Source organism: Budorcas taxicolor, chromosome 16, assembly GCF_023091745.1.
Source record: "Budorcas taxicolor isolate Tak-1 chromosome 16, Takin1.1, whole genome shotgun sequence".
NCBI classification, from domain to species: Eukaryota; Metazoa; Chordata; class Mammalia; order Artiodactyla; family Bovidae; genus Budorcas; species Budorcas taxicolor.
In genome coordinates, this window is record NC_068925.1 from 77,346,976 (window position 1) to 77,374,063 (window position 27,088).

At 44.3% G+C, this 27,088-nt stretch overlaps 1 protein-coding gene across 6 annotated transcripts in view; it reads right to left on the minus strand.

Annotated features, from left to right (window-relative positions):
* Window positions 1-4,315: 4,315 nt before the first annotated feature.
* DENND1B (DENN domain containing 1B) overlaps window positions 4,316-27,088 on the minus strand; it is a 267,191-nt gene continuing 244,418 nt past the window's right edge. For all 6 annotated transcript variants that reach the window (XM_052653690.1, XM_052653689.1, XM_052653687.1 and 3 more), the window contains 3 exons: window positions 7,757-7,833; window positions 6,689-6,905; window positions 4,316-5,037 (listed from right to left, as the gene is read on the minus strand). In XM_052653690.1, coding sequence (XP_052509650.1) covers window positions 4,543-5,037; window positions 6,689-6,905; window positions 7,757-7,833 — 789 coding nt within the window. In that variant the 3' untranslated portion in view covers window positions 4,316-4,542. The remainder of the gene's footprint in view (window positions 5,038-6,688; window positions 6,906-7,756; window positions 7,834-27,088) is intronic.

Sequence of the window (27,088 nt, forward strand, 5' to 3'; positions counted from 1 at the left end):
TTGCACTATATACATTTCTTTCAAAGTAACAGTATTGTCAATACTAATCTAAGGTTCAGGATTCTCTTATTGCATATTCATTGTTGCTGAGGCAGTTAGTTATGGTACAATAATGCAATAGTCATAATTATTTTAAATAAACAAAAACATTTCTCCTGCTAACAGTAAAAAGTTTTTTTCCCCCAAAATCACATGGAACATTGCTACATACACTTTTACACAAATACTGAAAAACATGACCTTAAGGCATCTGCTTGAAAAGCAGATGTGCATATTTATATGAACTAAATTATGCAAGAAAAAAATATTGCACAAAATCCTATATTATTTTCAAGATAAAATATGTTTCCTTCTAAATACACATAATTCCCTATCTTGACCAAATCAAAACATTGACTGATTTGCTCAAAAGAACTCTGCCTCTTAAACAAGATTTAAGAAACAGACAGTAAAAAATTCCTGGGCTAGACAGAGGAAAGACATCAGTGCTGACAGAGTTTGTAAAAAACCATCTCCTATATGAAGAAGTGCTTTGGGGGAATTAGGTTTGGGGTTCATTTTATATCCTTTGTGTTTTGATCTACAGCTATCCACCCAGAATCAAGATCTTGTATGTGAAACAAAACGGAATTCACATTAGAAAATTTTTTCGTGAAAATAACCTTTTCCTGAAAATCCAGATATTCTAGAAAAAGAAGGAAGATCTACTAATTATGACAAGAGTCACAGTTTTTTTTTCCTCTTCACCTTATTTCAGAAACGGTGAATTCATTAGCATTCCTGGGTCTTGTTTGTTAGGATGCAAGTACAGACTCCACAGCAGCACTATCGCAGATGGCTTTCGAGTGTGTGGGGTACAGGGGAAGTGCTTGCAGAGAATGCTGTTATCAGGGTAAAGACAGCAAAAACGCCTTGCCATCAACAGGCGTCCACATGCTCAGTCCATCCTGAACAGAGTGGAGACTGGTCCCGAGGGGCCGCGTTCAGCACCGAGCCTCGCTGCCTGGGTACAAGGAAGCAGAGGGTGCTGGACAGCCAGCTGGATGAGAACACACGGCATCTCAGAGCCTCCGAATCTGTCCGTTAAGAGCAGGTCTTCTAGACAGCAGCATTCTTGCACGTCGTATAACAGTAGAGAAAGATGGTACAGTGGTTCTGTACTTAGAGCATGTTTTAGTTTAAAGCAGCTTTAAAAGGCTTTTTTTTTTTTTTGGTGATAGAATCTTGGCTAATTCCTAAGCAAAATATATTATCATCATTGTTATTATTAACAGAGATTTGCAATTCCTTTTCCTTTTAATTAGCTCCTGCACAGCAGGGACTAGGCCAATTCTTTTATTTCCTTATGTCCACTGTTACTGTACCCTGCCTATGATCAGTACCAAGAGTTGATAAATATTTCTTAAATGAGTTATTAATTTTTAATCAGAGAAATAGTCGTGCTATATTTTGGTGCCTTTCTAAAATATGCTAAAGTAGGTAGCCATTAAAATATACCACTTAACGACACTTAATGTACCAAGAGTTCACATGGGACTCTGCTATCCTCTGAAATACCATGGATGCAATACCTCTAGGGTAAAAGACAGAGTGGGTTTGGGAAGCATGGTGACTGTCTAGAGGCTGTGTAAAGACAGGCCCCAGAACCAAAGGCCGGACTCGTTTATACAGTTCTGCGTAGGACAGGCGTTGCTCCTTCAGGGGAGAAAAATTCAAACAGCAGGGGAGTTTACACGTAATAGAAAATATTGTCTAGTTATAATAGAAAATATGAACGTAGTAAGAGAAGAGAACTATGAACACAGTAAGAAAAGAGATAATGTTTATTTCAGAACTCACCTTAATGTCCCTTCATTTTCCCTACAGCCACCGTAATACAGGGAAGTCTAGTCTAGAGCAGACTTTGAATACTCAAAATATTAACAGTTTGAAATATGAATACTTGCTGAGTTTTTGTTTTTAATGTGGACTATCAGAGCTGATTCTGTATGTTAAAATAAGGCACAAGTCCAGCTTAAAATACCTTAACACAAATGTGATTTGTCGTTGGGTGACTGTCCTCACCATACACCATGGTCAGACACCTGGGGAGGTGACCAAGACAGAGAAGAACTCACATTTCTGAGGCTCTGAAGCTTATTGAGCAAATGGACTGAAACCCAGATTCTATCAAGGCTACTACACTCACAGTGATCCCATTCTCCAGACGGAGAATTCTAAAGGAAAAAAATGCCTCATTCCAATATTTGTAGTCAAGGGCTACTTTACATTCTTTTCAAAGTTATGAATAATATCTGCCCAGCAGACTGACAACCAGAGTGACAGTTTTTTCTTCTCATTTAAAATAGCTCTTCTGATAAATGGACTTTTTTATATACTTAAATAAAATGGAACTTTGTAATGAGTATATAAAGGCAAAATTTAACAAGAACCTTGAATCTTACTTTTGTGTTAAAAAAAGGATTACAGACTTTTCCCCCTGAATACTTAGAGTTCATCCTTACAGAGTTCATCCTTATAAGGAAAATAAGATCTGTCTTCCTTTATATATATGAATGAATAACTGTCCTCCCAAAATATATCCAATAAGATTTTGGAATCTACCTTAAAAAAGAAACCCTTGGCCATTGTCTTCAAATTATTTAAAGACTGATCTGAATAAGTATCTTAAACAATGTTTTTAATAAAACCTCTTCCAGGATCTTAACTGAAAATTAAATTCTTATTTCAGTAAATATTCTAGAGCACAGTTTTTGATGGGAATTCTTGAGTGGCTTGTCAAACCTTTCCTAAAATGATAAATTAAGAAAACCATCATGATTGGGGATGCATAGAGTACATATACTGAACAAGCGAACAACCAAGGAACCACAACATCACTGTTGTTTTTTCCTGATTGCTTCATTACTGGCTAGACTCATAGTAATAATCAATGCTCGATTCCTTCTCAGGAGAACTTCCCAGTGTGACAGTGAATTTGAGGGAGGAGGGACCATGTCCCATGCAGAAGGATTCCAAGTAATGCGTGTGGATACCATGCATCAGACCGGAAGCGCAAGCCCCACCCTCAGGGAGGCCGTGCGTGCTGTCTCCGCCCCAAGACGGCAGGAGGCCCGGAGGGAAGGCGCGGCTTTCCCGGGAGGAGCCCAACCAGCGCTTCCTCAGCCGGCTGAGCCCTGACCCCGGCCAGCAGCAACGTTCTCAGCCTGGGGGCAGGCTAGGCTGATGGAGACGGCGCTTTTCTGTTGTGAGCCCCTCCCCGGGACCCACCGCCCCACCGCCCCACCGCGACCACAGGAAAAATGCTGGACAGGTCTAGCAGCGGTGCGTCCGACAGCAGACCCGACCTGTCCTCCTCGGAACCGCCCAGGTCGTCGAAGACCAGGCGGGTCTAGAGACGGTCACATCCAAGAGGAGCCTGAGAAGGCATGACAGCCATGCGGAAGGTGGGCCCGGGGCGGGATCCCGGGACAGAAACAGGGTGTTAGGGGAGAACCAAGGAAATCTGCGTGAAGCACGGCTTATGAACTGTGAAGACGTACTGCACGGGTACAGGGCCTTCAACACCGCGGACATGCTGAGCAGACAGATGCGGGGACTCTGCCCTTGCCCTGCACTGGGCCTGCAGATCTACCACTTGCCAAATATAAAGTCAGTCATTTTAGCGGTAAGTCTGAGATGTCATGAAGCATTCTGGTAGAGAATTATTAGTTAGGGGGAAAACAGACAAGCACATTTTTCAACTAGGACATTTTGTTTCATCTGGCTTTCTGGGGTGACTCCTAGTTAGCGAAGGCAAAGAGAGGCTGTGAAGAAATTTAAAGTGTCGTTTGTAAACAGCAGTCATTACTTTCACATTGTAACTCAGCACTTCATGTATTTCACTGAGTGACAGGTAAATGTGTATACCTTTATACTTTTTGAAAAACATGGCTGCAGTGTCCACGAGAGAGCTTTTAAACTTTGAAAAAATGAATTCTGTCCTTGATTTGATTAATTGAAAAAGGCATTATTGCTCTGCAGAACACATAACTTATCTTTCGGAATTTACATGGAATCCCATAAATTAGGTTAAGTATGCTTAATATAGGCTTAAGATTAAGGCAATCAGTGGGTCAACAGTTTCAGGCTAGTTCTGATAGGTTTTGATATCTTGGCCAGGTCATGCTCAACCAGGTTAGTACAGTAGCTACTGGTTATGTGCAAGGGTTAGATGCATACTTAATATAAATAAGTGGCGTTAAGCACCAAACACTGGGAAATCGGATGTTCAATATATACTTTCAGCATACATACATACAAACTCGTACCTGACTGAAGGGCACAGGAGGAGAATTAGCTTTACGTTTAAAAAAAATCAATGGATCATCAACATACCAGGAGACGAAAGCGCGGATGGGTAAGTGTCCCAAATGAAAAACAACTTCAGACAGCAGGAAGAGTCGCCTTTCCGACCACTCCTTGTTTAGGACACAGGGTGGTGGGCTCCTGAACGTCCCCGTGGAAGGCTGGGTGCCAGTGACGGGCACTTCGTTCGCTGACTTAAGCTTGGTTCCCGCTTGCCCTCCCTCCTGAGATGTGCAGGTCTTGTTGGAAAGCAGACGTGATATGACACAAAGACACCACCTCCTGAAGCAGCCCAGACCCCGCTGCGGCCTCTGGAGCTGCTTCCCCTTCTTTCTGCCAGGGCACACACGTGGACAGGCGCCGCCCCAGGCCGGGCTCCGCTGGCTCGTCCACAGTCGGGCTTAGCGTTTCCTTCCTCTCCGTAGGGGGCGCTCCAGCGCCTGGAGGGGGGCCCGGCTGCCCTGGCGCCGGGGGCCGGCTCCCTGCGCCGAGGGGTCGCTCGCCTGCCTCCTCCTCCAGGATGAACAGAGGGTCGGTGCCCGCGCCGGAGGACAGCCGCTTCCTGGGCGAGGGGGGCAGCTGCCGGCCGAGCAGGGCGCTGTCATCCTGGCCCCGGTGCCACCCAGCCTGGTCCCCAGAGCCGCTGCACAGCAGGGCCAGGTTGCTCTCGCTGGGCGCGTTGGATTTGTTCTAAGAGGAGAAACGACACATTTAGAAGAAACGGAAGGCACGTTACTTCAGCAATATTCTTTCCCACTCTGAAATCTTTCTCTTGCCAGGCTGGGAACTCGAAGTCCCGCCCTGAGGAGACGGAGCCGCGATGGTGGGTTTGGAAAACCGCCCACAGCCCAGGGCTCGTGAGACGGGCACGTGCAACTGTCGCCTGCAGAGTTGAACCCGGATGGTGAGTGTCGGCGAGGATGTGGAGAAGAGGGTGGGAGTGTACACTGATGCAGCCGCTCTGGACATCGGCATGGACAGGCCTCAAGGAATTAAACCAGACCTATGACGCACTGCAGCAAGACGCAGCGCCCCTACTTCCGGGTGTGTGTCACGTGTTCACTGCCGCGCTGCTCGCGTAGAGGGAAGCTGCGGGAGCAGCTAAATGTCACGGACAGGTGAATGGATAAAGAAAATGCGCTGTGATTATCACTCACCTTTTTAAAAAGGGGGAAATCCTGCCATTTGGGATAATATGGATGCTGCTAGTGGCTCAGACAGTAAAGAATTCTTCACAATGCAGGAGACTCGGGTACGATCCCTGGGTCAGGAAGATTCCCCTGGAGAAGGGAATGGCCACCCACTCCAGTATTCCTGCCTGGAGAATCCCACTGGACAGAGGAGCCTGGTGGGCTATATAGCCCATGGGGTCAGAAAGAGTTGGACATGACTGAGTGACTAACATCAGTAAAACCAAGGTTTAAAAAACACCAAGGATGGGCCTGGAGGACATTGCACTAAATGAAATAAGTCAGGACACAAATACTACATGATCTCACTTCTCTGTGGAATCCAGTCAAGCTCCTATGTGGAGAGAGCAGAATGGGGGGGTGGTCCCGGGGTGGGGAGGGGAGGGGCAGGAAGGCCAGGGTTTAGTCACGCGGGTGGCGAAGCTCAGGGACCTAGCGTGCAGCATGCTGACTGAACTGGGAAGAAGGCAGGTCTCAGGTACTCTGGCCTCAAAGAAGAGGAGAGAAAAGTAAACTGTGTGAGGTAAGGGATGGCTAATTAGCTTGACTGTGGCCAGCACTTTGCAGTCTATGGGCAAACATCAATTTGTGCATCTCAGATGTGTACAACCTCTGTCATTACACTACAGAAAAGCTGAGAAATAAAAAGGATTTGCCAAAAAATCCTACCAAGTAACTCAGAGAACAAGCAAACTCTTATATAATCAATGCCAAGTTCTGGAATTATTACAGTTAGAACAGGGTAGAAATTACTTCTACCTCTCTGTTGTGTTTTTTAAAGAATCCAGTTCAATCTGCTCAGTCTTAGGCATTTCTGAAGCAACACAGTGAAACGTTACTTGAATTCATACCCTTACTAAAATGTTGTGAAGAGCCAAAAAATATAGGAAAAACATGGAAACATTTCACATTTGAAAGTTCCCTGAGAAAGACAACTATAAAATTAGGTTGTAGGGAAATAATACTGCTTGACAAAATAATTTCAGTTAATGATGAGAAACACCAGCATTTGATTGGAATTTTGTTATAGAAATCATGTCTTAATGATTAACTCATGACATTTTTGGAGTTTTGACACTTAGCTTCACGTCAGCCAGCACAGTGAGGTGAGAAAGTGTTCATTTAATGTTACGGGCTGCAAACTGACTCACCGTGGGCTTGTAGTCTATCTCGTCCATCGATCTGAAGAAGTCCAGGCTCTTGGCCACCGCCAGCTTCCCCTGGTCCGAGCTGTGCGTGCTCAGCGTGTCCAGGATCTCACCCAGCAAGTCCATCTCACCCTGGGAAGGAGCCTTTGCTCTTGTTTCAAATGAGTCATCACTTTCATAGAAGTAAGCAGAAGCTTCTTCTCCATCTTCAGAGGACAACCTGGAGAAAAACAGGACACGTGCTGAAAACCAACATGATACGTTTTGTGGAGGGACAGTGAAGTGAGTAACTGGTTCATGGCCAAACTCTTTATAGTGATGTACATACCAATTCAAACACCGGAAATCTTGAGTGTGTGCACTGAGAACACACAGAAGTTTACAGCTCCTTACCTATCTGGAAGCACAAGCAGGGCTTTTCACAGTCTGATTCTGGGGGTGTGGGGGCGATAGCCTTAGAAATGTCAAACACTTGGGACTTTCTACATTCTGAGTTCACTTTCAGTACTTTTGTATGGCTTATTTATTCACTTGTTTTGGAGAATGCATATTCCTTTATGTAAATAAAGATATACTTAATGGGGTGAAAAAATGATTCTATCGTCCTCAAATAGTTTAACATTGTTTTAAAAGTTCAACACATAGTACTGTTTCCCTTATTTTTTGTTAATTTTTACCACTTTCATGAAATTTTCCTCTGATGATACCTCCCATGGACTGAGGTCCTGCAGCCACTCCCCCAGATCTGATTTTTCAATTAACTCCTTCCACTGTCCTGATGTTCACCTGCCCCTCTTCAGTTGGAGGGGAGGGGTAGGCTTCTGTTTCCCCTTGAACACTACCCTGGGTATTTCTGCAGACATCATTGCTTCCCAGGAACAAGTTATTTCAGGCCTATCTTGCTTTCCCATTTCAAGATTCATCCCCTGTGAGCATCCCACTAGCCCTGGTTCTTCCTGCTGAAGACGAGACTGCGAGGAGCAGAACCTTTTCTCCAGGCATGCGCGTGGTTTGAAATATCTCTTGCAACCTAGGGCTTCGGCCGAACAGAACAAGCAACCCACGACTTACTTGCTGGCTCTCTCGGCGTCCTCCTCATCGTCAGCATCTGGGGCTCCGTCCAGACTCTTCAGAGGCCTAAGGCGTGACTGCAGAGAGGGGTCGACATACTAGTGTGAGGAGTGAAGATACTTTAAATACCAACTACTCCCAGAAACTTTAAGCAGCAATTTGATACTTGATATGGTAAGGAAGGGCTTCCCTGGTGGCTCAGATGGTAAAGTATCTGCCTGCAATGCGGGAGACCCGGGTTTGATCCCTGGGTCGGGAAGATCCCCTGGAGAAGGGAAAGGCTACCCACTCCAGTACTCTGGCCTGGAAAATCCCATGGATGGAGGAGCCTGGAGGGCTACAGTCCACAAGGTTGCAAAGAGTCAAACACAACTGAGCAACTTCACTTTTCTCTTTCTCACGATAAGGAATGCTTCTTAAAGACATATACATTCAGGGCTTTTAAATATTACCTAGTAACCTGGAGAATATCAGGCAATATTGATCTGAATGCTTTCTTGCACCTCAAACCAATTAGCAAAGTCCCTGGGCTAAGTATATCAACCACTCTGTCCAGTCTGTCAGTCCCTGGTTTAGGAACCCTTGATTTACAGTCACTCCACCAAGCACTCAGCCTCCACTTTCTATAATAATCAATACTTGCAGCCTTGTTTCTTTCATCCCCTACCACTCTCTCCCTCACACCCAGTATTTTACAGCAATGCTTCTCAATCTCAAGTGTGTGTCTGAGTCTCTCGGAGATGGTAAAGACTTAGGTTCTCAGTTTCTGCATCTCTAACTCTTTGGTGAGGTTGGTGCTGTTGGGTCTGGCAGTCACACTCTGCAGAGCAAGGTTTTGAATCAAGTCCAGGAAAACCCATTGTTTCATCTGTAAATACTTCACTATGTATCTTAAAAGATATTTTTTAGCATTACCAAAGTATCATGATCACACATAGTTACTAATAATTATTTAATATCTCACATTCCCTTATTACTCCAAATATATTTTAGTGAGTTTATTTGGGCCAGACTCTCAACAAGATAAGCACTGTATTTGGCTGATATGTCTCTCGTCTCAGAGGACGACCCCTTCTATCTCCTCTGCCCCCATGTCTTCTGGAACCTTTACTGTGTTATTTTACCCTTATTTCCTATAAGCTGGCAATTCCATCTGGAAGCTTCGCTACCTTCCACTTCTGAGTCTTCCTCTGTTTCTGGCAGGAATGCCCACAGACGTTGCTCTGGGTTTCTCAGCATGTCACAGCGGGAGGCACTCAGTGGCTCGCTTCGGGTGGTACCAGGACTGATGAATGGTTTCAGGTGTAGGTGGCCTGGTGATCCACTACAAACTTGACCAGTCTTTTACTTGATGGGTTTAGCCTCCAATAATTACACTTTTCAAAAGCAGTGCCTCTATATTTGCTTGTTGGGATTCTATAAGAAACTTTGTTGTATTAACTATTTGTCTATTCTGAAATACAATGTGCCCTAGAAAAAACAGGGTAATTCCTTCTTTCCTTATATGTAACAATTTTTAGAGTGCTGAGCTAATGTTGTAACAGTCTGTAAAGGTAAGCCATGAGGGGGGGTCTTTAAAAATGATCATTTGTACATATTTGGTTTGGCTCCAACCATCAGTTATTACTCTTCTTGATGTTCAAATCTGTCCCATTTTTACACTATGCCATAACCATGTTTTTTAAAATAGTGATCTCTTACAGGTTCATCTTAAAGTACATACAGGTTAAATTATGTGCTACTGGGTATTTATGTCAAATTAATCCAGAGGTGGGGAGAGTGCAAAAGGTTGGCAACAGAAATAAGACTCTGTGAGCTGATCATTGTTGAAGCTGTATGAAAGGTACCTGGGCATTCTTATAAGCTTCTCTTTACTTTTGTGTGTTTGAATCAGAGAAGGACTACAGAAACAACCACAGTCAACAACATAAGTACATACCTATCAACAATCAGTTTAAACATGAACAGCCTAAATGCTCCAATCAAAAGGCACTGTCATACTGAGTAAAGTCGGTCAGATAGAGAAAGACAGATATCATGATGTCACTTGTATGTGGAATCTAAAAAAATGGTACCGACAGATTTATTTACAAAACAGAAATAGTCACACATGTAGAAAACAAACTTATGGTTATAGGGGGTGGGGAAGAGAGGGGAGGGATAAATTGGAAGACTGGGAATGAAACATACACACTACTACACATTATACTCTAGGTATAATATTATCATACTATAGGCATAATAAGGATCTACTGTATAACACAGGGAACTCTATGCAACACTCTGTAATGGCCTATATGGGGAAAGAATCTAAAAAGAGTGGATGTATGTGTATGACTCACTTTGCTGTAGAGCAGAAATGATCAACATTGTAAACCAACTATATGGCAATAAAAATTTTTAAAAATAAGTAAATAGAATCTGACAATAAAAAACATATTTATGTACCCAACACTGGAGCACCTAAATATATAAAGCAAATATTAACAGACGTAAAGGGGGAAATTGACAGTGATACAGTAATAGTAGGGAACTTACACCAATGGATAGATCATACAGACAGAAAATAAGGAAACACACTGGCTTTAACACATTAGACCACATGGACACACAGAGAACGTTCCACCCCAAAACAGAATACACATTCAAGTGCACATGAACATCGAACATTCTCTGGGATAGATCACATGCTAGGCCACAAAAACCCTCAAATTTAAAAGGACTGAAATACCAAACATTCTTTCTGAACACACTAGTAGAAAACTGGAAACAAATTACCACAAGAAAACTGAAAGAAGCAAAACTCACGAAGACAAAGCAACATGCTACTAAACAACCAAGGGGTCAATGAAGAAATCAGAGGAAATGTCAATAAGGTACTCGGAAATAAATGAAAGTGAAAAAACACTGTTCCCAAACTGATGGGATTCAGGAAAAGCAGTTTTAAAAGGAAAGTTTATAGCAACACAGACCTATCTCATGAAAAAAAAAAAATTTATATACACAGTCTAACTTTATATCTAAAACACCTAGAGAAAAGAAAAGGCCCTAAGTTAGCGGAAGGAAGAAACCAATACAGATCAGAGTACAAATAAAATAGAGACTATGAGAACGGAAAAGATCAATGAAACTAAGAACTAGTTCTTTGAGAAGCAAACACAGTTGACAGACCTTTAGCCAAAACCATCAAGGAAAAAAGAGGGCCCAAATCAATAAGATAAGAAATGAAAGAGAAGTTACAACCAACATGAAGACTCATGGGACTACTCATATACCAACAAATTGGACAACCAGGAAGAAACAGATAAATTCCTAGATGCATGCCATCTTCCGAGACTAAATGGGGGAAGAGACAAAAAATCTACACTGACTAATTACTAAGAGTGAAACTAAATCAGTAATTAAAAAAAAAACAACAACTCCCAACAAACAAAAGTCCTGGGCCAGAAGTCTTCACAGGTGAATTCTACCAAACATTTAGAGAAGAGTTAATAATACTATCCTCCTCAGAGTACTCAAAAAAATTACAGAGGGGGGGAATGCTTCTAAACTTATTCTAAAGGCCAGCATTACCCTGATACCAAAACAAGACAAAGATATTACAAAGTAGAAACTGAATTCTATTTTTTTCAAAATAGAAAATTACAGGCTAATATTCCCGATGAACATAGATGCAGAAATTCTCAACAAAATACTAGCAAACCAAATCCAAGAATACATTAAAAGGATCATATACCATGGTTAAGGGACTTCTTCTACAGATACAAGAGTGGTTTAATACCAACAAATCAATCCATGGGCTGATGAGTGACAGAAAGGAAAGAATGAATAGATGAATATGTCTTATAACCCCTGCTGGGAATGTGTAGTAAGTTTCTCCAGAATTTTGGTAATTAGCAATGCTATTTGGGACTTGTAGTATCATTTGTGGCTCAGATGGTAAAGAATCTGCCTGCAGTGGGTTCGACCCCTGGGTCGGGAGGATCCCCTGGAGAAGGCAACTGCTAACCAATCAAGTATTCTTGCCTGGAAAATTCCATGACAGAGGAACGCAGTGAGCTATGCAGTCCATGGGGTCACAAAGAATCGGACACGACTGAGTGACTAACTCTTCCACTTTACAAGTTTAAGATATGTGAGTTAAAGAGAAATCTGGGAAATGGCCTAGAAACACAACTATCACAAGATTATTTCTCTGGGAAAAATATATTTTACCCACTCCCTCCAGAACTCACAATCCTCTGATTCTAGAGACAAGCTGTTATTATCACACTGACCTCTGTGTACACTTACTTTTATGTCAGCTGTGGGTGTTGCATTTAATTTTTGATTAAAAACAAAACAAAAATCAGAAACTATGAGGGAGCTGGGACTTCATGCTGCTATTTAACAAATCATCATTGACTATGCAAGAAGATAATAAACATGTAACTTAGTATGTATGTTTATAGCATACTTTGCAAAGCTCTCTCTCACACACTGGGCTAGGTCGTAAGAATACAAGAGTTGAATCAGGTTGAGTCTCTTGTCTTTGGCAGCTCTAACGAACCTCACAGTAAGTCTGGAGGGACACCAGGGAGGCCCCATCACTGCTCAAGGTCACATACCTTATCAAGAACAAGAACCAGAAAGAGGAACCTGGTCTGCTGCCAGCCCCCTGTTCATCTTCCACAAGTTGCTTTCACATTCTCCAATCTGCCTGCGCATACCGCAGATTCTCAGTTACTGTTTTGCTAACTACAACTTTTTGTCTTCTAATGAAGCCCTCGCTTTCCCACACTCTAAGTCATTTAAATCATAAGCATTTCACAAGTAACTCTGAATTTAATTTTACATTTTTAGCCAGGCCAGGGTTCTATCAATTTCTACATACACAGGGGTGTTAAACAGTATAACTTATCACCATGACTTACCATAAGTTTTTCACAACAGAATGAGAATTAGAAACAAAACTGGTTAATATAATGCTTTGCTTTCTACGAGTGTTCAGTTCTGACTAACCGAAATAAGCTGCTAATTAGCAGCTATCACATAAGTACATTCAGTAATTCACTAGGAACTGCAGTCTCCATACACAGAATGAAGTTAACAGTGCCCAAACCCACAGTGAATGTGTCAACTTTTTGACTACTTCATATCACATAACTGTTAAAGTCACACACAAAAAAACCAGAAAAATAATTACACTCTGATCAATATTAAGATAGAGGGGAGAGCATATGTAACAAAAGCACCATCAGCTCCGGAGCTCACGTGAACCCAGAGTTTCTCTCCATCACTGTTTCTGGTGGCCTTGGACTTGGGTACAGCGCTTTCAGAATTGTTTCCAGCACACCAGGGACATAGGACACAGGCAAAGAGACCTGGTCCCAGTTTTATAAACGGAAGCCTCTGATGGGTAACTGGCGGGAGGTCAGCTTAGACTGCAGACAGTGCTCTGTGTGCCCTTCAGGGTGTGAACTGCACACAGCCGACTCCAGGACACCTTCGTCTGGACTCAAAGCACAGGTGCAGCATCACTGAAAACCTGCGCACGGAACTAGACAGCAAACTATGACTAGGAAGCAAATTCAACCTCACACACAGAAAAACGAAAAATAGATACATTTTAGTACAACTGACTGCAGTTTCTGAAAACCTGTGCATATTATTTTTCTAACTATAATGATTAATAGATCCCAGTGGAATGGATTTTGTATACTGTAAGTACTCAGAGAAAACTTCTCTTTCAGGTCTGGATAGGAATTTCACAGTAATGGGTGTACAGTGGGAGAGTTCCCAAGGGCCAATGAACATTTCATCATAAGTTATTACCTAGAACTCCCTAAAATACGCGCCAAGACAGTCATTAAAAAAAAAAAAAAAAGTTGCTCAGTCATGTCCGACTCTGACCCCACAGACTTGTAGCCCACCCAGCTCTTCTGTCTGTAGGATTTCCCAGGCAAAAACTCTGGAGTGGGTTGCCATTCTCTTCTCCAGGGGATCTCCTGACCCGGGGATTGACCCTGGGCCTCCTGCACTGCAGGGCGATTCTTTACTGCCTGAGTCACTTGAGTCAGTTGTAATAGGGCTTATAATTGGGAACTGGGAGCTTTTTAAAAAAAAAAAAAAAAAAAAAGAAATAGATTGAGAAAAAGTGAGAAAAAGAAAAAATGGCTCTGTCTTTAAAAAACCTGCATAGATATTATTTTCAAGTGTGCGCCAAAGGACATGACAAGGTACCCACACCTGGAAAACCAGCCTGTGTGCCAGGCAGCCCTCCCCACCCCCCACCCTGGTCACCTTGCATCTGCTCTGTGCCGTTACGGAAGCTGCTCTCCTTTCTCTTCCATAAATGTTTATGAAAAAGGGGAAAGGCTTCTTTCCTTTTTGTTTCTTTAACTTATTGACAAATGAAAGCAAACCGTGGCCCTGTGTTCTGTCCCTCTTACCTCTGGGGAGCATTACTGGCCTGAAAGGCAGCTTCTGCGTGTCCATCAAGTTAGCAGTTGCCCCCGGTTCCCTCTGCTCTGACCCACAAGACATTGCCAAGGCCCCACCTTCCAGCACCTGATACCTGCCGGTGTCACTCCACCACAGGGCCTTTGCTCAGACTGAGGGCCCTGCCTTCCAGCCCCCACTTAACGCTGGTCCCCTTCTCCCAACCACACATCCACTCTCGTGCATAAATCTGTAACTTACCACCCACGTGTGAACCTCTTTCCTCTTGCCTTGTAGAGCAACAGTCTCTGAACTGCTGACAGAGGCATCTTTTTAAAACCACCATATGGCAATTCCACTACTGGGCATATACCCTGAGAAAGCCGTGATTCAAACAGACATATGTACCCCGATGTGCACCGCAGCACTATTTACAGTAACAAGGACATGGAAGCAACCTGGATTTCCACTGGCAGACGAGTGGATACGGAAGTTGTGGCACACAGATACAATGGAGCAGTACTCGGCCATAAAAAAAGGAACAAATGTGAGTCTGTCAAACTGAGGTGGATGAACCTAGAACCTGTTGTACAGAGTGAAGGAAGTCAGAAAAACAAACATCATATATTAATACATCTTTATGGGATCTATAAACAGAAAAGTGGTACAGATGAACCCATTTGCAGGGAAGAAATACCGATGTAGATGTGGAGAACGGATCTGTGGACACAGGGGCTTAAGAGGGTGGGATGAACGGAGAAAGTAGCACCAACATACATGCACAACCGCATGGGAAACAGGGCTGCTGGGGACCCGTGTGTGACACAGCCCAGCCCGCGCCCTGCGACGACCTAAGGGGGGAGTGCCCCGCAGGCAGGGGACGCACACACAGACACATGCAGGGCTGAGTCACGCTGCTGACGGCAGGAACCAGCAGGAGGCTGTGGCGCAGCTATCCTCCAGTGAAAAGTATAGATCCAGGCAAACACAACGAGGTCCCGCTCCTCCGCAAAGGAGCCCTTCAGTGGCTCCTCACTGCTTGCAGGGCAAACCTCCTCTTCCTCACACTTCCAACCATCTCCCCTCCCGGGCGCGCGTGTGTCCGACAGCCTGGTCCCCGAGGGCAGGCCCCTCGCTTGTTTCTCTCTCAGCCCCTCGGGATCATGCCGCGTGGGGTCCACACTCGAGCCAGGACATCTGCAGAAGACTTAGAAAGGAGCTAAAGATGGCGGTGGGTCCTGTCAGCACTGTCTGGGTGCTGCGGAGGAGACCTTGTGTGCGTGTGTGCACCTGACTCTAGCCCACAGGGCTCTGTGCCTTTCACTGTCATTAGCGACCTGCCCAGGACACAACCGCATGCGCTGTGTAGCCAAGGCCTTATCTGAAGCCACCACTGTGGACCACGGGCTGCAGACGCGTGGAGCCGACGCCTGTGGACGCCCCTGCCTCCAGGAGACCTGCGCAATCCCCGCCTCACAGCCTCGAAGGTGCCTTGCCCACTGGACCAGAGGACCTCAAGAGGAATTCACCCCAATCTGTCACTGTTTCAGGTGAAACATATTTTTACCGGGGAGAAAGCTTTCTTGGGCTTAGTTTCCTAACCTTCAGGTAGCAAATAAACAGAGACTTTCATCGGCCCAATCTGACACTTCTCATGAAAACTTCCACAGATGAGTTAGATTCTGTGGCCTTAGCTGGTCTATACCGAATGATTCTAGGTTCACAAAGCTCTTATGTAAATAATCAGGTCAAATCTAATGAAATAGCCCTCTTTCTGTGATTGAGAATAATCTCCGAGGTCCTGATAATCGCACGTGGGGAGACTGCCAGGAAAGCTGTAAAAGATCCTGGAGTGGCCCCAGATTGCTGGTGTGCTTTCCCGGGAACGTTAGGAGTGCTGTCAGGCGTCTCACGGCGGGCTCGCCGGACGCTCCGGAGGTCTGCAGTGTCCACAGGCTCCGTTTATAACCCCGCGGCCGCCGGAGGCACCTGGCGGAGGCTGCTGGCGGCAGGAATGCTTCCGTCCACAGAGACGCCCGTCTCGCGGAGCTGCGGTTACTCCAGGGCGGACAAGGGTGGTTCTGGTGCCTGTCAGCACATGTGTTTCAGGACTCCTGACTGTCCGTCTGTTTTATGGACTCTACCCAACCAGCTTTCTTATCAACTTCTCGTGATAAGAAAACACGTATTGCCAACAAAGGTCCATCTAGTCAAGGCTGTGGTTTTTCCTGTGGTCATGTATGGATGTGAGAGTTGGACTGTGAAGAAAGCTGAGGGCTGAAGCATTGATGCTTTTGAACTGTGGTGTTGGAGAAGACTCTTGAGAGTCCCTTGGACTGCAAGGAGATCTAACCAGTCCATTCTAAAGGAGATCAGTCCTGGGTGTTCATTGGAAGGACTGATGCTAAAGCGGAAACTCCAGTACTTTGGCCACCTCATGCAAAGAGTTGACTCATTGGAAAACACCCTGATGCTGGGAGGGATTGGGGGCACGAGGAGAAGGGGACAACAGAGGATGAGATGGCTGGATGGCATCACCAACTCAATGGACGTGAATCTGAGTGAACTCTGGGAGTTGGTGATGGACAGGGAGGCCTGGTGTGCTGCGATTCATGGGGTTGCAAACAGTTGGGACACGACTGAGCGACTGAACTGAACTGAATGTAAAAATGACGGCACTGTGCTAAGGGGCCGATATGGGCATCTTTAGCATCTACGAGTGTTATAGTCATTAATTCAGCAAAGCTTAGAGAAACACTCCTTTGAAAGGACACCAGGCACTGGGCTACATGCTAGGATGAGGATGACTGAGAACAGGGCTCCTTGCCCTCATGGAGACTGTGATCTAGTTAAGGAAATGTGAATTAAATTGAATAAAATAAGCCTACCAGGATGACCACAGGAGCTGGTACTAAATTATGGCTGCAGTGAGGAATGTGACCTCATCAGGGAGACCAAGGGATGGCTTCGCATGAAAAATGTCTGAGTTGAGCTCTGAAAGCTCAGTAGGAATTAAGATGATAAGAAGAGAAAGTAAGACACGCAAAGGTTCTGTGGTGGGACGACCAGGGCCGACACAATGGACTCAAAGATGCTTATGGTGTCCCAGGGGTCAGAGCCTGGGTGGAGCACAGGGTTACTGAAGGGCCCGCTGGCCTTGCAGTTACCCTGCTGACCACTAGATGGCAGGTGCATACTAAGAAGGTGCAAGGCTGGACCAGCAAAGTTTTAGGCAGGTCACAGGAAGTGGGGGATCAGAGGCCCAGCAGGGAAGGGTGGGCGGAGAGAGACCCTGCCTTTCAGACCCTCATGATGGAGGGCAGCAGAAAGCCACTCCCTGTCTCCGGGGATGTCCTGAAAGCCGCTCTGTGCTCTGTGGAGGGAAGCAGCTACCACACCTCACTGAAGACATTCTCAGCACCTCTTCACGCCACAAACATCCACTGCATGCATGCTACCGTCTTCTGTGCTGCAGGAACACAAGAGAAGACGATGTTCCTGGCTCTCGAGATGTTTTTAAAAGGATGAACATGCTGAATACTGAATGTAATAAAGCACCTACAAATATCAATATACTGTTCCACGGATATAACTGCTCTCAGCGTTTTGATCACCAATGAAAACTTATTAAGTGCCATTAATACTGATCATGACTCGCGTCCAACTGTAACATTCCTAATAAGTAGGTGCTGTCAACAGACGAACAGTACTAACAACACAGGATCGTGACTACATCCTTTAAATAATGGTGAACTCTGTGATCAACAAGGTCTCAAAGTCCCTCTGAGCTGCACAGACCTGGTGAAGCTGAACTCCAGCCATGGTCACCCGCCAGTGCCCTGGGGGCTGTGCAAACAAGCAGATAACTGCTGGCATTCACAGCTGTCATGAGAGCCAGCTCTACACAAGAAAGGGTACATTTCTGGATGCAAAAAGGCGTCATAAGGGAACAAAATTAGCAGAATTTCACATCCCTCTGATGCAAAGAATTACAAATAATAAATAATTGAATGTCCCACCTCTTCAATCACACTCCTACTGGTAGGTTCTAAACACACATAATTACAAAATGCAAATTTTCTCACAAGGAAATTTAAAATATAAAGTATATATCCTATATATGTGAAAACATATTATTTTAGAAATAATAACCACTGTATAGAAGGGATGCTTACTAAAAATGTGAAAAAATAGTAAGCTAATGCAAAACAAACAAACAAAAAAAATGGTTACCAGTGTGGAATGAAATTTATTAGAGAAGATATCCTATTAGAGAAGCTCAGCCTCTGGTGAGACATAGAGTGAGACACAGAGAAGGGGCTGGGGAAGACCAGCAGGAAGAGCAGATGCAGGAGAAGGCAGAGGTAGGGGGTCAGCTTACAGCACCAGCAAACCTCACGTCTCTTGAGGCCTCGAGAAAGGCGTCTGGCTCAGCTGCAGCAAGCAAGACGATGGTTCCCCCAAAGCACATCAGAGCACACAGCCAGGATCTGACCCTATGCACGAGGAGGCTGTTGCCCTGCAGTGACCATTTCTGTCACTAGATGGCAGACAGATCTAACAATAAGGCAAAACGCTGTGTCAGCTGAAACCCACAGGGGAGCTGGGGGGCTAGGGATAAGAAAGTGATGTAGGCAGATGAGTAGGAAAATACAAGTTTTCAGAGTTCACAAAATTGAGATGCTTGTAATATATGAGTTTTCTGAAAGTAGGTACTCTTTGTAGTACTGTCCCCATTTTAGAGTTGAAGTGACTGAGGTCCAGAGTGTGACTTGGCTTTCCCCAAGTCGGCAGCACCCCCTGGGCTTATGCATTCTGCAGCCTAAGACAAAAAAAATACCTGCGTGAAATATGGGAATAAGCTATAAAGAGAGCAACTATACAGAATTGCAGTGGCGATACCTTAAAAATACATGGCAGTCTGCAATTGGAAAAGAGGCTTAAAAACATGCATGTGGTAATTTTTACAGGTGGTGAAAACACAGAGTTTAGTGGCTTACTCATGACTTAACCGTGTTAGATGTGTTTTTGATCATGCTTTAAACACCTGCTTTATCACACACTTCGGTAAGCCTTTTCCCTACTTTGTGTATCAGGGAACCAAAACCTTAGTGACGTAATGTATTCTGAGTAAGATCAGACAATTAGTGACAGAGCTAAGACAGTGTTCTGGCTCCCTGAATGGCACTCTTCACTTTAATTACACTAGATAAGTCTGTCCTCGGAGACTCAGAAAAAATAAATGTCTGAGAATTAACCTGAGAAAGACTTTCTTAAAATGGCAAGTCTTAACCTCAATTTAAAACAGGTAGCAGTTACAGGAGAATCCACAATGCTACTGTCCAGGCAGGTGACACAGCAGGATGCAGAGATAAAGAGATTCAACACACTTTCCCAAAGATATTTCTGTCAGGGCAAGAAAGTAAACTGGAAGGTTTTAGCAAGATACATGTTTGGTGACATCTGATGAATTCGGGTGATGAAGGGCTTTTATTATCCAGGCAGCACTCCTGCCAATGCAGGAGATGCAGGAGACACTGGCTCAATCCCTGGGTCAGGAAGATCCCCTAGAGATAGGGATGGCAACCGACTCCAGTGGACTCTTGCCCGTAGAATCCCATGGACAGAGGAGCCTGGTGGGCTACACTCCATGGGGTTACAAAGAGTTGGACACGACTGAAGTCACTAAGCACAGCATGTAAGGAGACAGAGTGGAATAGAAGTACCAGAATTCTATTACTGAGCACGTGAGTGTCAATGAGGCTAGCTCAGGAGGACAGACTTTGGGCCAGATACATCCGTGAGCCTCTCGCCAGCCTCCCAGTCCACAGCCATTCTGCCCTCTCTGCCAGCTTTATCCACTTCATTCTCTGTCACTCAGCTGTCACCTGATACTCTCTCACGAAAGCAGTATTTTATGAGTACATTCTTGCCTTACCAAGTTTTGGAGACCAAGAATCGTATCTTACAGTTCATTTTGCTTCTAATTCCACTTCCATTTTGAATGCAAAAAGCAGTGGAAAAGAATGCCAATTCCTACCCCAACAATAAGAAAAGGCTGGGTGATATTTGAGGGGGGGAAAAAAATTCTTTCTTAAACCTATCAAAATGCTGAGTTGTAAGGCAACCAATAAAATGAATTCCATAAAGTTACAAGCCCCTCCAAGGAGAGATAAGAGACAGGATCTATTTTATCCTTGGCAAAGAGCACACACACACAAGGGCAGCTAGCATATAAACAGGGAAGAAGAAACATACTCCAATGTAATAAAGACCACAAGTGGACTAACACGTGAGTCTGGAAGAGCTGGGAGTCTCAATGACAAGGGCCGTTTGTGCTCACAAGCTCTTCTCCACAGATAACACCCTGTAATTTCATCTGCCTTATCAGGGAACCCGACCGCCTGATGCTGAAGAGAATGACTGGGCAAGACCAGAGTGTGAAAGCACTCCTTGGGGGTGTGGGCCTGCAGGAGACAAGCAGGAAGCCCCACTGAGGGTCACTGGCTTACACACAGCAGCAGCCTCAGCCCAGGGAGGAGGCACAGAAGCACAGACATGCCCGGGGAGGAGCAGGGCCCTGGGAGGAACAGGGTCTCCATGGATGCCAAGCAGAAGTCCACCCCCACGAGGGAGGGGCAGGCAGCCCACAAACTGCCCAGGACCAGTTACAGAGAAAGGGGGTGTGTCCGCCATGGGGAGGAAGCGGTGCTGAGCAGGCCCCACACTTGGGCCCCAGGGGGTGCAGCCCGTGAAGACCAAATCCGGACCGGAGCACAGAAAACCCCTGGGCTTAGAACCACGTGTCTCTGGCCAGCAACACACACTAGCTGCTGAGGGAGGCGTGCGAACGTCAGAGAGACTAGCTCTGTGGCTCGGGAGAGGGACTGCTGACGGCTGAAGGTGAAGGAGGAACACAGAAAACCCTCCAGCACCTCCACAGGAAGTACTCCACAGGAAGTACCCCCTCCACAGGAAGTACCCCCTCCACAGGAAATACCCCCTCCACAGGAAGTACTCCCTTCACAGGAAGGAAGTACCCCACCCACGGCAGCCACTTCCGGGGATGATGTCAACACAAAACCCCACCCAGCTCAACCTGTGGTGCACCCCACCTCTGACCGATAGCATCACAGCATTTCTGGGTGTGAGTACTATTTAACTTCCTCTACTGCTTTTTCACACAGGGGGCCCATCACTCAACAACCACTACACATAAAAACTGAGAACTAAAAAGAAGGACCATGCACATAAATGGATGGGATGACAGCAGAGAGATGGAATCTATGAGAGTTAAGGTGAACGACAGAAATGTAAAAGATATATATAATACAAAAGATAAAGCATTCTTTGGGCTCACCAGCAATTTGAAACAGGTCAATAAAAATGATCTAAACTGGCATTTCTATACACTAACAATGGTCTCTCTGAAAAAAAGACAATGCCATTTACAAATAGCATCAAAAACAATAAAATACAAAGAAATAAATTTAACCAAGGAAGTGAACGATCTATACAACAAAACCTTTAACACATGGATGAAAGAAATTGAGAAATATGCAAATAAATGGAAAGATATCCTGTGTTCATGGACATGAAGAGTTAATATTGCTAAAATATTCATATGACCCACAGCCATCTATAGGTTCAATGCAATTACTATGAAAATCCCAATGCCATTTTTCATGAAAATTGGAAAAATAATCCTAAAACGTACATGGAACCATAAAAGATGCTACAAATCAGCCTTAGAAAGAATAAAACTGAACTAACAAAGCTGGACTTCGTGGTTTCAAACTATATTACAAAGCTATAGTAATCAGAATAGTATGGTATTAGTATGAAGGATACATAAATCAATGGAACAGAATCATGAGCCTGGATATAAACTCATGCACTTACATTTAACAACGGTAACATTTAACAAAGGAGTCAAGCGTACTCAATGGTAGTCTGTATAATAAGTGGTGCTGGGAAAACTGGATATTCACATGAAAAAGAATGAAATTGCATGAATTTAACCTGATATCACTCACAAAATGGCTTCCCAGGAGGTGCTAGTAGTAAAGAACCTGCCTGCAAATTCAGGAGACATAAGAGACATGAGTGCGATACCTGGGTCAGCAAGATCCGCTGGAGGAGGGCATAGCAACCCACTCCAGCATTCTTGCCTGGAAAATCCCATGAACAGAGGAGCCTCGTGGGCTATGGTCCATAGAATTGCACAGTGTTGGACACAACTGAAGTGACTTGGCACACAGGCACATTCACAAAAATTAACTCAAAATTGGTTAAGGACTTAAATGTAAGATGTGAAACTGTAAGTACTCGGAGAGTAGAAGAAAATATAGGGGGAAAGCCCCCTGTTACTAGTCTTGACAATGATTTTTTTGGATATGACACCAAAAGCACAAGCAAAAAAAGCAAAATAAGTGGAGCTACACTGAGCTAAAACGCTTCTGCACAGCAAAATAAACCATCAACAAAATGAAAGTTCCCCCCACTCTCATGGGATGGAAGAAATTATTTGCAAATCATGTATCTGATAAGGGATTAATATATAGAATATATAAGAAACTCATACAACCCGAACAATAACAATAGCAAAAGTTGTAAATATCTGATTAGAAAATGGACAGATGACTTGAATAGACATTTTTCCAAAGAAGACAGACAAATGGCCGTGAAGTACTTTGAGGAGGTGTTGAACATCACTCATCATCCGGAAAAGGCCGATCATGACCACAGTGAGATGTCACTTCACGCCTGTTAGAAGGACCATCATCAAAGAGACAAGAGGAAACAAATGCTGAAGAACGGCGTGGAGAAAAGGGAGCCCTTGTGCACTGTTGGTGGAAATGGAAGTCAGCACAGCAATAGCAGAAAACAGTAGAGAGGTTCCTCTGAAAACTGAAAGCAGTCACCATACGATCAGCAGCCCCACCCCGGAGTATTGTCAGAAGGAAGTGAGATCGCTGTCTTATAGAGATCCCCGTCTTGTAGAGATCCCCATCTTGTAGAGGTCCCCACACCCTGTTCACTGCAGGATTATTCAACAGCTAAGATACGGAAACAACTCAAGTGTCCATCGGTGGATGAACAGATAAGAGAAAATGCCGTACTTACATATGCAGTGGGATACCATTCGGCCATAGAAAAAATGAAATCCTGCTATTTGTGACAGCGGGGATGAACCTGGAGCGTGTTATGCTAAGTCAGTCCGAGAAAGACAAACACTGCATGACCTCATTTACTTGCGGAACCTAAAACAGCTCAACTCTTAGAAAGGAGCCCGCTGGTTACCAGGGGCTGGGGACTGGGTGGAGGGGTTGCTGGGGAGCTGCGGTCAAAGCGTACAAACCTGCCCTCACCAGATGAGCAAGTCCAGGGACTTAGAGAGCACAGGGACTCCGGTTTGCAGTGCCGTGCTGGGCGCCTGAAAGCTGCAGAAGAGGGATCCTCACTACCCTCACCCCAGTAAGTGGACGGCAGTTACGCGAGGTGAGGGACACGTGAACTAACCTTACTGGGGCAAACACGTCCCACCAGGCGCGTGTACGAAACTTCAAACAGAAAACACAAACTGAAACACAAAGGGAAAGGGGGCCAGGGATAAACAAACACAAACTAAAGACGGAGCAGAAGAGCCAAGAGCTGCGGGGATCCCTCAACGGGTCCAAGTCCTGCTCCCCACACGGGCGGCTGCACCCGGGGGAGGTGCCGCAGTCGCAGGCGGGCCAGGGCAGCATCCCCTCGTACTTATCAAGTGGCCAGAGGGTGCTGTAAGAACAGGTTCCATCGTGGCACTAACTGGAATTTCTGCAGGGGATCTATGTGGGTGTGAACAGAAGTAGCTTCGATGTTGTACGGACGTTAAGGCTAAGAGGCTAGAAGAGGGTAGGAAAGTGGCTCAAGTTCAAGTGAGAGGCCAGGCTGGTTTCCTGGTCCAGGTCTGTAATACTCCAAAACTTGAGATCTTGACACTCCCACATGGGGTCTTCCTGGTCAGTGAGGAGGGTGATGTTAAGGTGTGAACAGGAGGAGTAAATAGGCCAGTGAAGGAGCATCTGTCTGAGTTGGTCGATGACGGTCATTTACAGGTCATCAACGGAGGCAAGTGACCCAGGCCGAGTAGGTGGCCATGCTCAGAAGCAGCACAGGACCTTGGAGGCTGTAAACCAGCCACCGCAGGGACTCAGGTCGCTTTGTGTGGAACTGAATGCGATACACACTCCACGAGGGTGCTGTCCACACTTGGCCCACCCTACAGCACTAACTGCATCCATGGACACTTATTTTAATTAACACTGTTATTAAGTTGAGGACCACTCTGGAATTAGGCCAAAGAAATCGTCACATTAGATTTCAGAGACAGAATAATTTGAATTCAGAACAGACCCTGGGACAGAAGTCCTTTTACTGATGTCAGCAAGTTCCCTCAGGTGGTTCTGACTTTCTTTAGGAAGTTCAGTTTGGCAAAAGAGTGTCTCAAAATCTTTTAGAAACACAGTGCTTTAGAATTCGCCTCTCCAGGGCTGATCAGAGAGGACATGAAAACCTTTCCAATGGCCTCACCGGCTAAAGGACCCTCTCTCCCCACCATGGTTACTGGGTAGAGGGTCTTGTCCTGAGCTCACATGCAACATAGCTGTGAACGATTAGACCAGCTTTTTAGGACTGTTCAAATACCAAGTAACTTGTTCACTATAAGTATTTAAAAATACATTATTTTTATCTTCTTTAATATTTGACGAGGCAAATTTTGAGAGAGCTTTTGCAACTTTTCCATTCTGAAAGATTATTGATTGGTGTAAAAACAAGAGGTTGTAGAAGACTATTAAAACATTATTGTCAAAGCTAAATAAATAAGTAAATAAATAAATAATCCTTTGATAAATGGCAAACTATTTGCAATTTCACTTTTGCTGACAGGGGTTCAATAGCTCCACATTGTAAAAGGCTTCTTGGCACACAGCGAGTCCACGCTATTTTCAATATGACCTAGCATTAGATTCCTTTCACTAGCTGAAGAGAAGATGCTTCTAGCTGGAACGAGCAGCTAAAAAGTTGGCACTGATTAGCAGAAACGTTTGATTTCTAACCACCTTAATAAACTATGTTTGTAAAAAGTACATGGTGAAGAAATAAAATATCTAATTTATAAAATAACTGTAGCTGGACTATATTTTTCAGGTCACCATATCCACACATAATAAGTATAAATGTGTGTATATGTGTGGAGTCACCAAACGCTTTCAGTATTGAAGGCGGCAAGACTCTGAACAGAAACTGCAATTCTATCTGGGTTTCAAAAGCGTTATTTTACGAATGTCAGAGCCTGATGAAGGCCAAGAGGGATGAGAGCACAGTGCAATCACCAGGGTTAGACTCGAGCGCTGGAAAGACCGTGAAGAACCTTGAGATAAGGTGGTCTTGTTGTGTAACTCGTTAAGATATTTATCCACTGCGCTAGTATTTTATGTTCTGCACCAGGAAATAGAACCATGTGTAACAGACATAAATCCAGCTCCAATTAAAATCAGGTCCCATAATACTCTGAAGCAGCACATCTACTGACACTCCTGACAGCTTCTCTCTCCTGGGGATGCTAAGCGGCAGCAGCAGGAACCCCTACAAAGACAAGACTGGCTTTTCTTTTCATCGGCACTAACACTGATCTCTGACCAACCTGAAAAGCAGTTCTTACACACAAAACGGGAAGACAGCCACCATTTCTGTATTACAGGATGCCTAGGAAAAAAGTAAGAATCTGTCTATAAAACTTGGAATAGAGAGCTGTCGTCATTTTCACCAAAAGCCCTTAAAATACTTAAAGATTCCCAAGAAAAGAGTTAAACAGAACAGAGAGATCTTTGTGGTGTGATTATGGATGTGAATTCTAGAATGGTCCTGAAAGTGAGTGTTAGTGTCTCAGTGGTGTTCAGCTCTTTGTGACCCTATGGACTGCAGCCCTCCAGGATCCTCTGTCCATGGAATTCTCTAGGCAGGAATACTGGAATGGGATTTCACTTGCTTCTCCAGGGGATCTTCCTGACCCAGGGATCAAACCCACGTCTCTTGCGCTGGCAGGTGGATTGTTTACCATCTGAGCCATGAGGGAAGCTCAATTTAAATTTAAGCTCAAGATAAATTTATGTATGTTTTTGTCTCAAGACTTTGTGATAAATGACACAGCCAATTTTGGCAATAAATCTGAAGAGTAAAATTATAACATTAAAAAGGTACATTTCAACCTAAAAAGATCTCATAGAATACAGGGAACATTGTCACCTAAGTCTTTATAATATACTAGGTATTGTTCATTTTAGAAATGAAGTCCTTGCCAGTTGGTGAAGGAAGGAGTTGGTTTTGAATTATTTCTTTGAAAAGATAATGTTCTTGAACAATTTTATGACAATATAAAAATTTCAAATGTGTATTCAATTGTGTCTCCGAGAGAGAGAGGCAAATCTTATGAACTTAATGTCTGTGCAACCATCTTCTTCAAGGAAAGAAAATACTACATGAACTCACTAGAGGGCACCCTTGTCACCCATAACTGAGGTTTTGGGGGTGAGGGTGGGGGCACAGATGTTAACTGTGATCAAATTTGACATGTTCAAAATTAATATTATTTCAACAGAAAACAACAGAAAAAATAACTTTATTTAAATCAACAATAGGGTACCCAAATTTTCAAACTGAACTTAAAAGATCAATTTTATAGATTAGTGACACTACTAGAAACTAGACCAAAAGGATGCTATGTGAAAGAGTAAGTTTTGGACAAAGACTGCTGAGCCATGACCCATGTAGGCAGTACTTCTTATGGGCAGCTTTTAGTAGAAACACACTTCAGCTATTTTTGAAAAATATGTTATCATTTGAAACTCTCAGACTTTAATACTTCTC